The following is a 13,609-nucleotide window of genomic DNA, read 5'->3' on the forward strand; positions in this document are numbered from 1 at the left end:
TCTTAATTGGAGAAAGGTCTGTTTAAGTCCTTTGCTCATTTTCAGTTGGGTTGTCTTTATGTAGCCTTTGGAATCAGGCTTCTTTCACTTAGCATAATACATTTCTGATTCATCTTTTTATTGTATGTGTCATTCTTTTTTATTGCTGGGTAGTATTCCATTATAGGTGTGTACCATGGTTTTTTTATCCATTCACCAGTAGATGGACATTTGGGTTGTTTTCAGTTTTTGGCAGTTGTAAATAAGGCTGCTGTAAATATTCATTTTTTTTTTTAAATATAAGTTTTCACTTCAATTGGTTAAATATATAGGAGTAGGCTTTGTGGGTCACAGAGTAAGTTTATAGTTAACTTTATAAGAAACTGACAACTTCTTTGCCAAACAGCTGTGTCATTTGCATTCCTACCAACAATGTTTGAAAGTCCCAGTGGCTCTGGACATGGCATTACCAGTCTTCTTAAAAGCTATTCTTATTATTGTAAGTTAGTATGTCCTTGTGGTTTTTTCAATTCCCTAATAACTAATGATCCTGAACACTTTTTCATGTGCTCATTTGCTCTCTATATGTCTTCTTTGGTGAAGTGTCTGTGCCAATCTTTTGCCCATTTTAAAACTGGGTTATTTTATAGTTTAGTTCCTGAAAGTTCTGATATAAGTCCTTTTACAGATGTGTGTTTTTCACATATTTTCTACACGTCTTTTCATTCCCATAACAGTATCTTTCAGAGAGCAGAAGTTCTTGATTTTGATGAAGCTCAGTTTATTTTAGAAAAAACCATTTTTTTTTAATGGATCCTGCTTTTGGTATCATAGCTAAGAAATCTTTGCCTTACGCAGAGGTCACAAATACTGTCTCCCGTGCCTTTTTCCTAAAAGCTTCATAGATACAGGTTTTACATTTAGGCCAATGATCAATCCATTTAGAGTTCACTTTTGTATATGGTGCAGGATATGAATCCAACCGCATTGCTTTTTTCCTGTCTTCTTTTGAATTGAGCATATTTGTGTGTGTGATCTCATTTTATCTTCAGTATTGCTTTATTTTTTATCGTTCTTAAAAATTTTCAGTGGTTGCCATAGGATTTACAGTATGCATTTGAAATTAACAAATCTTCATCAAATAATAATATTTAAATATTATATAGTGTAATATTATACCATTTCTCATGTAATGTACAATAGTACACTTCTGGTTCCTTTCTCTCATCTTCTGTGCTATTGTTTTCATGTGTTTTACTTTTTTATATGCTATAAAAAAAAATTTTTTATAAATACGTAATACATTCCTACTGTTATTGCTTTAGATAACCAGCTCTCTTTTAGAGTAATTGAAAATAAAGAAACAACAACTACATTTTATATTTTCATTTATGCCATTTCTAGCACTTATTTCTTTGTGTAGGTATAAGTATCTATATGGTATCATGTTTCTTTTGGCCTGAAGAATTTTTTTTTTTTTTTGTAGTATTGGTTTACTGATAATGACTTCTGCTTATATTTTCCCTGGAAAAGTCTATTTTTTCTTCCTTTTTGAAAAAATTTTTTTTGCTAGATATAGATTCTTTGGTTAAATACATAAGAATAGGTTTTCTAGGTCATTCAAAAAAATTGTTGAATTTTTTTTCTTTCAGTAGTTTAAGTGTATCACTGCACTGTCTTCTGTCTTACATAGTTTCTGATGAGAAGTCGCTGTAACCTTTGTTTCTCTCAAACTGTCTTCAGAATTTTTTCTTTGGTTTTGAGTATTTTTATATAATTTGTCTAGTTGTTGTTGTTTTTATTTTGGGGGGGGAGAGGGGCTGTGATATATCCTGCCTGCTGTTCTCTGAGCTCCTTTGATCTGTGATTTTGTCTCTTTTATTATTTGGAAAAATCTCAGCATTTATCTCTTCAGATGTTTCTTCTGTCCTATTTTCTTCCCTTTCTAGGATTTCAGTTATAAGTATGTTAAATCATTTGATATTTTCCTACAGCTCTTGGGTTTTCTGTTTTTTTTTTTAACCCCCACTCTTTCTTTTTCTGTGTTTCAAATTCGGCAATCTCTTACTCCTGCTCTGTTGAGTTTACTATTGAGCCATTCCAAAGCATTCGCCAACTTTGATACTGTGTTTTTCCTTTGTCTCTTAACAGTATTTTTTTTTCCCTTCTTCTTTGTAATTTGCGGTTGAAAGATAGGTGTTTTGTATAAGATGGTAGAGTAGAGGCTTAGCTAAATAGTATTTATGCTTGGTTAGACCTTTAGCACGTGGGGTTGAGTCAGCCTATTCAGTAGTTGACCTGCGTTTGCATCTTATCGTTGCAATAGTTACCCTCAGTACACTAAAAAAAAAAAGGCTGCAAATTCCAATGTAGTGTTACCATTTTCTTAGGGTGGGGCTGGTTTGCCAGAGGATTTTTTTCAGTGTTTGCTCTAACCTCAGCTTTTTATCTTATCTTGCCTTTGTTACTATACCTCCAAGAGGATCTCTCTCCATGCTCTTTCCTAGCAGTAAACTGCTGTCATTTATCCTCAGTGCTTGCTGGTACGGTGGGGCCATGAGGTAGGAATACTGGGGAGGAGAACATTCTCAGTTACCCTATTTCTCCATCAGTTTTGGTCAGGCAGCGTGTCTCTGGGCCTTAGAGTGAGGCTTTCTCAGTGATCCTCCCTCTCCCACAGCAATCGGGTGTCTCTAAAGGTCTAGGGCCATGATGTTTTCCTTCCCCTTCCCCTGGGATAGAGGGTTTTTTTTTTTTTCCTGTTACCTTCTCCCAGCAAGGGAATAACCAAACATAGTTATTCCACAAAATGTGTTTTTTATATTCTGTTCAATGTAGGTATCATCTGAAGCCTCCTCCTTTGGCTAGTTTTTGCTAGGTTGAGCTATCAATGACACTAACGAGACAATCAGCAGTTTGAATCTACCAGCCGATCCTTAGAAACGTTATGAGGCAGTTCTCTTCTGTCCTACAGGGTCGCTATGAGTTGGAATCAACTTGACAGCAATGGGTTTGGTCACTGTTATTAAATATAGCTATAAATATCATTTAATGAATATATATTCTTGGTTTTCATATTGGCCATGTGAGTTTCATTTCTTGAAATATTCTTTAACCATGAGTTTTATTGATAATAAAATTCTGTCTTGTAAATACTAGGCACTGAATAAAGAATTGTTGCATGGATGAATGAATTTGTGATTGTGCTGCCCCTTTCCTGTGCCTGTCTGTTCTTTTTTTCTGATCACCATCATACTTACTTGTTTCTGAGAGTGTAATAAAATACTTTTAGAATCTCTTAGTATTTCTGAGCATTCAATTAGAAGATGACTTGACTTCCAGTCAAATGATGCATACAAGTTTACAAAGGTTGGAGGAAGTTCTGTTATTGCACAAAGTCCTTATCCCATTATTGGGGCTACTGAAGAAAACCTTTATCCTGCTGGACCTTGATAAGTACTCTAAAGAAAAAGAATTAATATTTCGTTGTATGAGCCAGTGATATGTGTTTGATGTATGTATGTTAGATGTACTATATTCTTGGCTGAGTGCACTAACAGGGTGCAAAAGAAGAAAAAGAGGGAGGAACTTAGCTTCATTTCACTAAGGTTTACCAGGGCCTTGTCTGCAGATGGAAATAAGATTTGTTAAAGGTGATCAGCCTCAAATTCTTCAACAACTGTGAACATTTTTTAAGGCTGGCTTTATCGCTTTCCCCTAGGTGATTTATTGTTCTTTTGGTGGAACAGCCAAAGGGCTGCACTTCAATAACTTAATAGTTGGACTCGTCCTCCTTACAAGAGGCAGAGATGAAGAGAAAGCAAAGTGTAAGTACTTTTATTATCTCAAGATGATAATACCACAGCCATGTGCAAAATAATTTACCATAAAGTTCTGATGACTAGTAAAGAATTCGAACAGATATTTCTCCAAAGAAGATGTACAAGTGGCCAATAAGCACCTGACAAAATGTTTAACATAATTAGTCATTGGGGAATGCAATTAGAATTGCAACGATAGATACCACTTCACACCCACTAGGATGGCTATAATAAAAAAGACAGTAACGAATGTTACTGAGGGTGAGGAGAAATTTGAACTTATATATTGCTGGTGGGATTGTAAAATGCTGCAGCTGCATTCAAAAACAGTTTGGCGGCTCTTCAAACTGTTAAACATAGGGTTACCTTACCATATGACCCACCAATTCTACTACTAGGTATATACCCAAGAAAATTGAAAACATATGTTCACACAAAAGTGTGTACCCAAGTGTTCATAGCAGCATTATTCATAATAGTAAAAAAAAATGGAAACAATCCAAATGTATGTCAGCTAATGAATGATTAAACAAGTGTGTTATGGCCATACAATGGAATATTACTCAAATTGAATATTACTCAAAAGGTTGACGTGTCGATACATACTGCAACATGATATACATTAAAAATGTGATACTAAGTGAGAGAAGCCAGTCACAAAAAGGCCACACATTGCATGATTCCATTTATATGAAATGTCAAGAATAGGTAAATTCGTAGAGACAGAAAGTAGATTAGTGGTTCCCAGGGTTTGAGCAGGGAGGGAAGAATGGGTAGTGACTGCTTTTGGGTATGGGGTTTCTTTTTAGGTTGGAAATGTTCTGAAATTAGGTACTACTGATGGTTGCACAACTCAGTGACTATACTAAAAACCACTGAATTGTACATTTTAGATTTATATTACACAGAGTATAACATTTTGCTCCAAAAATGCGTAAATTTTTATTCTTAGCCTTTGGATGTTAGATCTTTCTCTTTTCTTCCTTCCTTTTCTAATCTGCCATGTGACTGCTTCTTCTAAATCTCTCAGAGTCCTTGCTCTTCCTCCTGGATCTAAACTGTCCTTTTAAAAAAAAAATTTTTTTTTAAATCAAGGTATAATTTACCTAAAATAATATGTACACTTTGATGTGTATTGACACACACACACAAAAAAATGTACCCATTAAATCAAGGTAATTAATATACCTAATGAACATATTTATAAACTTGTTTTTATATATTGGAATTAAAATGTGATCCTGGTTTTTCCAAATTAGCATTCCCCCAGCAGCACATGTAGGCCGCTAGTAATTTACTTCTATTTTTTTAATTTTTATTATGTTTTAAGTGAAAGTTTACAAATCGAGTCAGTCTCTCACGCAAAAACCCATATACTTCTTGCTACATACTTCCAATTACTCTCCCCCTAATGAGACAGCCTGCTCCCTCCCTCCACTCTCTCTTTTCAGGTCCATTTCACCAGCTTCTAACCCCCTCTACCCTCTCTTCTCCCCTCCAGGCAGGAGATGCTAACATAGTCTCAAGTGCCCACGTGATCCAAGAAGCTCACTCCTCACCAGCATCCCTCTGCAACCCATTGTCTAGTCGAATCCATGTCTGAATAGTTGGCTTTGGGAATGGTCCCTCTCCTGGACCAAAAGAAGGTCTGGGGGCCCTGACCACTGGGGTCCTTCTAGCCTCAGTCAGGCCATTAAGTCTGGTCTTTTTACAAGAATTTAGGGTCTACATCCCACTGCTCTCCTGCTCCCTCAGGGGTTCTTTGTTGTGTTCCCTGTCAGGGCGGTCATCGGTTGTAGCTGGGCACTGTCTAGGTCTTCTGGTCTCAGGCTGATGTGGCCCTTTCAGATGGCTGCTTGCTAGCGTGTAAGCCCCCAGACGCCACTCTTCAAAGTGGGATGCAGAATGTTTTCTTAATAGATTTTATTATGCCAGTTGACTTAGATGTCCCCTGAAACCATGGTCCCCAAACCCCTGTCCCTGCTACGCTGGCCTTTGAAGCATTCCGTTTATTCAGGAAACTTCTTTGCTTTTGGTTTAGTCCAGGCAGCTAGTAATTTAAAATAACAAAATTTCTTGTCACAGGGACAAATGTGTAGTTTTAAAGTTCATTCATTTTTGTTTTACAGTATTTCAAAAAAATATATAATATATACCTTCACCCATCTTTATCATTACTTAACGTCATATCTGTTCCAGATCTTGTTTTTGTTTTTAATTTTGCTTTAGGTAAAAGTTTACAGCTCAAGTTAGTTTCTCCTATGAAAATTTATAAACACGTTATTATGTGACCCTAGTTGCTACCCCTGTAATGTGACTATGCATTCTTCCTGTCCACCCCAGATTTCCCGTGCTCATCCAACCAGCTCCTTTCCCTTCCTGCCTTCTCATCTCACCTCCAGACTGGAGCTGCCCATCTAGTCTCGTGTACCAGATCTTGTTTTTTAAGAAATAAAATATTATAGCTACAGGTGAAGCACTCTCTGTATCCCCCTCTTGGTCCCATTCCTGTTCTTCCCTTAATAGAGTTAATTACTCTCATGAATTCGGTCATTTGTTACTCCTCATGCAGGTTTTTATATATTTATGATATCTTTCTGTACCCTTAAGCATATCTTCAACTGTTTTGCAGGTTTTAAACTTCTTAATACATAGTATCCTATTATGTTGCTGTGAGTCGGAATCGACTCGACGGCAGTGGGTTATCCTATTATACTGCTTATTTTGCAATTTGTTTTTTCCCTCAATATTAGTTTTTGACATTTATCCTTCCTGACACACACAGTTGAAGGTTCTTTGCTTTAACTGCTGTATGGTATTCCACTGTGTGTATATCTCAGTTTACCAGTTTTCTTGTTAATAGAAATGCATCTTTTTTTTTTTTTTTTTATAATTTTGCTATTACAAACAGTGTTTCAGTGAGCATCCTTGTGCCTTGTGTCCATGTATGAGAGTTTCTCAAGGTTAGAAGTGGAACTGCCTTGAAGTGGGGTTGCTGGGTCATACATCTTCACTTTTACTAAATATTGGTAAATTGCTGTCAAAATTGGTTAAGCTAATTTATACTCCCAATAGCAGTGTAAAAGAGGTCCCATTTCTCTATATCTTTGTGACTCTTGGTATTGTCACACCTAAATGTTTTTGTAAATCTGATATGTTCAAAGAGATATTACCTTGCTGTTTTAATTAGCATTGCCAGGTTATTTTGAGAAATAAAATAAAATAACATGTATAAAGTACTTGGTGCTAGTAATCCTTCAGTAATTGTTAACTTCCTGTTCCTTTCCTATTTCTACTAGAGTATATGTAATCTATGATAAGATTCATTTATTCTCTCTTTCTTTCTCATAGACATTTTTAGTCTTTTTTCAAGTGAATCTGGGAGCTATGTTGTTCGAGAAGAAATGGAAAGAATGCTCCATGTGGTGGATGGTAAAGTCCCAGAAACACTTAGGAAGTGTTTCTCTGAGGTATATTTAAAAATTTACATTTCATCCCTTCTTTTGGCAAAGTATGAATTCTTGGTTGTCTAATGAGTTTAGCTATGATGAATAAATGTTTATGTGTAGCATATTCTTGTCATTTTTCTCTTTAATATTTGTAGTTTCAGCTATTTATGTGCTATGCTCAGGGGCTCATGAGTCTCATTACTGCTGTATTTGTGAATCTGAAAAATTTCAATTCAACTGTAAAGGCAACTGTCTGTACTTACAGTATAATGAAACATTCCCAAATCCTCACCCAAACCAACCAACACACACATACACAGCTACTTCTAACTATAGGGTGGTCCCTAAAGTACTGTCATGTCAGTTGTCGAGATACTGAATCTTCCATCTAGGTCCTCCATCCTCTCAGCCCCATCAAGCTCTAGCCTCAACACATCTTAAGGCTCTGGGGCTCAAGAGATTTGGGGGACTTAGAGGTTATAATTACTGCTTTTATTTGGCTAAGTTATAAGCTACATAAGTTTTTCTGCATTGTTCTAACAATCTAACCTTTTTTAAAAGTTAAACTATGTAAAACATACATTTTTTCCTTACTGCAAGCCACCTGTATTAATTTCCTATGTTGTGTAACAAATTACCATGAACTAAGAGGCCCAAAGCAACACATATGTATTATCTCACAGTTTCCCTGGGTCAGGAGTTTGGATAGGGTTCAACAGAATCCTCTACTCAGGGTCTCACAAGATTTTGATCAAGGGCATTCGGTCTCATCTGAGGTTCAAGGTCCTCTACCAGGCTTACTGGTTGTAGGCAGAATTCAGTTCCTTGAGTTTATAGGATTGAGGTCCAGCTTTCTTACTGGCTTTCAACCAGGATCTACTTTTAGCTCCTGAAGGATGCCCTCTGACAACATGGCAGCTTGCTTCTTGTAGGATGAAACACTCCTACTTGTTGCCCTGAACGTAATTACAGTTCACAAAATCTTCAGTGGGTACAAACAAACATTTATGTGAAATTTTAACATTTTGCTTTTGTGTAGATTCAGTAAAACTCTACCTGGATTATCAAATGAAAACCAGATCATCAAATCATTGTTTTTATAGTCCTTGACTTGTAAGGCAAATAGCCTTGTTATTCACAGCCTTTCTTATTAAAAGAGTATACTTTAATGAAATCTTGCCTATGTATGATCTAATTTTTCCGATACTCATGGAAAAGTGTTAGTGAAATTTTTCCGATACTCATGGAAAAGGGTTAGTGGTGTAGTCCCTAAATGATTTCTCTCTCAATTTGGAATGTATTTTATATATCTGTTGTCTTATTTTCTTTATTATATTCTGTTAAATTAAAATTACAATGAGTTTGTATTCCTTAAATACACAAATGAATTGGCCCAGAACATGCTGGCTAATTAACACTATAATTCAGTAGCGTGGTTAATCTTCAAAATGGGAAAACGACACACATAATTGAGGGTTAACTCTTTGGAAATAGATTTCTCTAATGTAGAGGTAAGAAGGATACAATTTAGTATGTATCTGAGGGATTATGATTTTTTTTAACTGGGTGTAGGATTGTTAGATCATAACAGTAATCTCATGATAGTAATGAAGATCAATTTTCCTTATATTCTTATGAGGTAAGGACAAATAACTAAACTGAATCATGCAAAATGTCCTTTTCCTTCTGAATACAAAAGCAATGTAGTAATAAAGGAACTAATGTCATTACTTTAAAAAGTCAATTAATTTTGTACTGTATGCATCAATCTATCATCTGAGCCTGCTTATTGCTTCTAGTTTAATCATTTGATTCTCCTTCACAGACTATTCTTTTGAATGGTATTTGAAAGTTTAGTATCTTGATAGTTCTATTAACTATTTTGGTAGTAGAAGTTTAAAAAAGGTAGACCACAGTGCCTTTTTTGACCTTTGATCTCTAGCTGATTATTACAGTGTTCGTAAATGTACTTATAGACTAGGCTGTCACCACCTAAAAAAAAGCAGGGCCCTTTTTCCTGCTTTTAATATTATACAAAATGTATACCTTTTTCAAAGTATTAGATACTATGGTAATAGATTATTGACTTTTCGCTGTCTCCTCATACGGCTATAAAAAATATAACTATATTTTAAGATGTTTCACTTAAAATATAATAAAGGAGGAAGTATTAAATTTTGCCTGTTTACAATAAGTCAGAGGCATTTTTTTACAATGACATTAACTGCATAAGGTACGATAACATGTTATTGTTTATGCAAAATTATAAATTATATAAGACTGTGTTATATAGAATATATTTGTATGATATGTAATAATAATATTGCTTGTATTGAAGTATGTTTAAATTTAAAAATATTTAGACCATTTATAAGACTTTGGTGTTTAGTAAAAATCTGTGGTGATTTCCTAAACTTTAGAAAGAGAATGTGGTTTATTTCATATTCTCTTGTATAAAGATATTTCACTCTCGTAATTGCCAGGTTGTAATTCCTGAAGTTTTAGCATAAACACATGCATGTATACATACACGTGTGTGTGTGTGTGCATTTAATTTTTTCCTGTTTAGGAGAGTTAGTCTTAACAATAGTATTGTTACTCAATGTTGTTAGGTGTCAGTTCTTCCCAAAATGATACATAGATTCAACATAATCCTAAAACCCCAGCAGGCTTCTTTGTAGAAATTGAAAAGCTGTTTTTTTAATTGAAATAGAAAAGCATAGGATGTAAAAAAGCCAAAACAATTGTGAAAAAAGAAGAATAAAATTGAAGGGCTCCCACAACCTGATTTCAAGACTTGCTATAATGCTATACTAACCAAGAAAACCAAAAACCAAACCCGTTGCCATCGAGTCGATTCTGACCCATAACGACCCTATAGTAACCAAGAGAGAGCGGTATTAGGGAGAAGATAGATAGGTGAATCAATATGGGAGAATCACATAGTCCAGAAATAGACTCATACATATATGATCTATTGAATAAGCTTTTTCAAAAAAATAGTGCTAGAACATGTATATGCAGAAGGCTAGACCTTGACCTATATCACATACCATATACCAAAATTAATTGAAAATGTACCATAGACCATGTGTAAAACGTACTACTATAAAATTTATAGACTAAAACAGAAAATCTTTGCGACCTTGGATTTAGCAAAGACTTCTTAGGCAAAACACAAAAAGCACAAACCATAAAAGAAACAAAACAAAAAACTGATATATTGAACTTCATCAAAATAAAAAACTTCTGGTCATCATAAGAATATATTAAGAAAATGAAAAGACTAACCACAACCTGGGAGAAAATATTTGTAAAACACATATTTGGTAAAGGACTGGTGGTTTCTTAAGAAATTAAACTTACCATGTGACCTAGCAATTCCACTTTTAGGTATCTGCTCCAGACACATGAAAACATGTATCCACACAAAGACTTGTACGTGAATGTTCGTGGCATTATTTATAATAGCCAAAAATCCAAATATCCATTAACAGATGAATGGGTAAACAAAATGTAGCATATTCAATACACATGGAATACTATTCAGCAATAAAAAGGAGCAAACTACTGATACCTGCTACAACATGGTTTAACATAAAAATATTATGCTAAGTGAATAAAGATTATATGTAAGTGTATGATTTCATTTTTACGAAGTACCCAGAAAAAGCAAATTTATAAAGACAGAAAACGGTTTAGTATTGCCTGGGTCTACGGGTGAGAAGGTGTGTGAGGGATCTTTTAGGGTGATAGAAAGGTTGTGAAACTGGATTGTGGTAATGGTTGCCTAACTCTGTAAATTTACTAAAAGGCTTTGAATTATACACTTAAATCTGGTGAACTATACGTCAGTAAAGCTGTTAAGTTTTAAAGGGTGTAATTCTCCGTTTTTGGAGGTATATGCAAAGGGCTGTGAACTGATGCTGATCTGCAGCTGTATTTCCTGGGGGCGCTTACTGATCTGGGTCTGGCCAGACACTGAGAATCCTGGAGTGGCTCTTGGCTCGGGTCTTTGTTGGGGGAAACCAGCAGAGTTTTTGGCAGCTGTACAGGCCTGGAGTGACAAAACTGAAGACCTGAATGGCCTCAGGCACATGCGTCTTTTTTCCCTCAAGATATTTGCAGAATTCTGAAGCTGTACAGTGCAAGAGGTTAAAAACCTTAACCTCTGAAAATCAGATCAAAGTTTTCATGTAGTCTCTCAGGGCTGAGGAGATAAGGACCTGCCAGGCCCAGACCTGTTTGGAATAAGGTCGCCATCCCTACCCCCAGTCTGATCTTTCTAGCAGAGATCAGAGTGAACCTCTCTGGTAAATGATAATATCTGGAATCTCCACAGTTTATTATTTTGTTTTGTTCTTTACACAAAGTCCAGCATTCGGTCAAGAGTAAGTAGGACTGTGAAAAGACAGGACCATACAACTAAAAACTAAAATATTCAGAAGTAGACCTACAGGTGATCCTGGAGTAAACTGAAGCAGTAGTTGGGTTGCCAGGAGATTGCATTACATCGTAGATATATAAATACATCACTAACAGGCCTTGAGCTATCCCAGGACCTCCGTACACAATCAAGGCCTGATCTCTGCTAGAAAGGTTAGACTGGGGGTGGGGATGACTCCTTAGTTGATTTGCATAGTGATATTTGAGTTTAAAAAATTTTGTCATTTTAAAAAAATAAGTATTTATTGTACTTATCTCAATGTCAGAGATGTTACCATGTAAAAAATATACAATGTGGGGAATTTATACCACTAACCCTTTCTAGACTAAATGTGGGGTAGAGAAAGAATATGAGTATGATCCCTGATCTCTAAACATGTTGGCAGTGTCCTCACATGTCCCTGCCACAAATCTAAATGCCCAATTCTTCCATTGAGAAAAAACAAGACCGTCAGTCTTGCCTCAGTTGTTTGGATTGCACTGTTCTGAAACTACGAGGCTAAGCATATTGCTGATATTGAATAGATTGCTACAAAACAATATAGAAATTGTCCAAAATATTTTTAATACTTTCTTTTTTATTCTTTACCATGCTTCCTTTGGATTATTAGTTATTTGTATCCTATACGATTTCTGTCAGGATTAGAGTTTCTAGGCTCCTGAATGTCATTCTTCATTGTGTTTCCTTGTGGGTTGATTCTTTTTCTCATAGAAGCATCTGGCTCTGCATCCCACTGTTTTCCTGCTCTGTCAGGGACCCCCTGTTGTGTTCCCTGTCAGGACAGTCAGAACTAAAGCCATCCCCGAAGCCAACTCTTCAGACAAAGATTAGACTGGACTATGATACATAAAATGATACCAATGAAGAGTGTGCTTCTTAGTTCAAGTAGATACGTGAGACTAAATGGGTAGCTCCTGCCCGGAGGCGAGATGAGAAGGCAGAAAGGGACAGGAGCTGGTTGAATGGACACAGGAAATCCAGGTGGAAAGCAGTATGCTGACATATTATAGGGATAGCAACTAGGGTCATGTAACAGTGTGTTTAAACTTGTGTATGAGAAACTAACTTGAGCTGTGACTTTCACTTAAAGCACAATAAAGGAAAAAGAAAAGAAAATCCCGCTCTCACTCAACCTAGGGTCTCTTCTTATCTACTAGGCAAAGAGAGTGATTTGGGCAGTACCTTAGTCATCTAGTGCTGCTGTAACAGAAATGCCACAAGTGAGTGGCTTTAACAAAGAGAAATTTATTCCCTCACAGTCTAGGAGGCTAGAAGTTCAAATTCAGGGCACCAGCTCTGGGGAAGGCTTTCTCTGTTGGTTCTACAGGAAGGTCCTTGTCATCAGTCTTCCCAGGTTGACAAGTTTCTCAGCGCAGGGACTCTGGGTCCAAAGGATGTGCTGTTCTCCTGGCTCTTGTTTCTTGGTGGTATGAGGTCCCCCTGTCTCTCTGCTCCCATCTCTCTTTTATATCTCAAAAGAGATTGATTTAAGACACAACCTAATCCTGTAGATTGTCCTGCCTTATTAACCATAACTGCCACTAATCCCACTTTATTAACATCATAGAGGTAGGATTTAGAACACATAGGAAAATCACATCAGATGACAAAATGGTGGATAGTCACACAATACTGGGAATCATGGCCTGGCCAAGTTGACACACATTTTTAGGGGAGGCAATTGATGTGTCCCTTCAGCCTGAATACTTTTTTCTCCAGAGATTCAGCAAGATAAAGACCTAGAAAGAAAGCAGAGAAGTAAAAGGGTACTTGGCTTCTTTTTGTACACTAGTTGGCTTGTGAATAAATGTTTCCATTGATGCATTCTGGCATCCTGATTGTCTACTCAGTAAATTTAATTAGCCAATGCAATTTAAAAGAGCATTGTAAACCCATGCAGATTTAATTAACAT

At 36.1% G+C, this 13,609-nt stretch overlaps 1 protein-coding gene across 7 annotated transcripts in view; it reads left to right on the top strand.

Annotated features, from left to right (window-relative positions):
• The window catches only part of USP32 (ubiquitin specific peptidase 32), a 205,463-nt gene that overhangs the window by 83,656 nt on the left and 108,198 nt on the right, over positions 1 to 13,609 (top strand). For all 7 annotated transcript variants that reach the window (XM_064271349.1, XM_064271351.1, XM_023553508.2 and 4 more), the window contains 2 exons: positions 3,701 to 3,806; positions 7,152 to 7,270. In XM_064271349.1, coding sequence (XP_064127419.1) covers positions 3,701 to 3,806; positions 7,152 to 7,270 — 225 coding nt within the window. The remainder of the gene's footprint in view (positions 1 to 3,700; positions 3,807 to 7,151; positions 7,271 to 13,609) is intronic.

Source organism: Loxodonta africana, chromosome 18 (assembly GCF_030014295.1).
Source record: "Loxodonta africana isolate mLoxAfr1 chromosome 18, mLoxAfr1.hap2, whole genome shotgun sequence".
Classification (NCBI taxonomy): domain Eukaryota; kingdom Metazoa; phylum Chordata; class Mammalia; order Proboscidea; family Elephantidae; genus Loxodonta; species Loxodonta africana.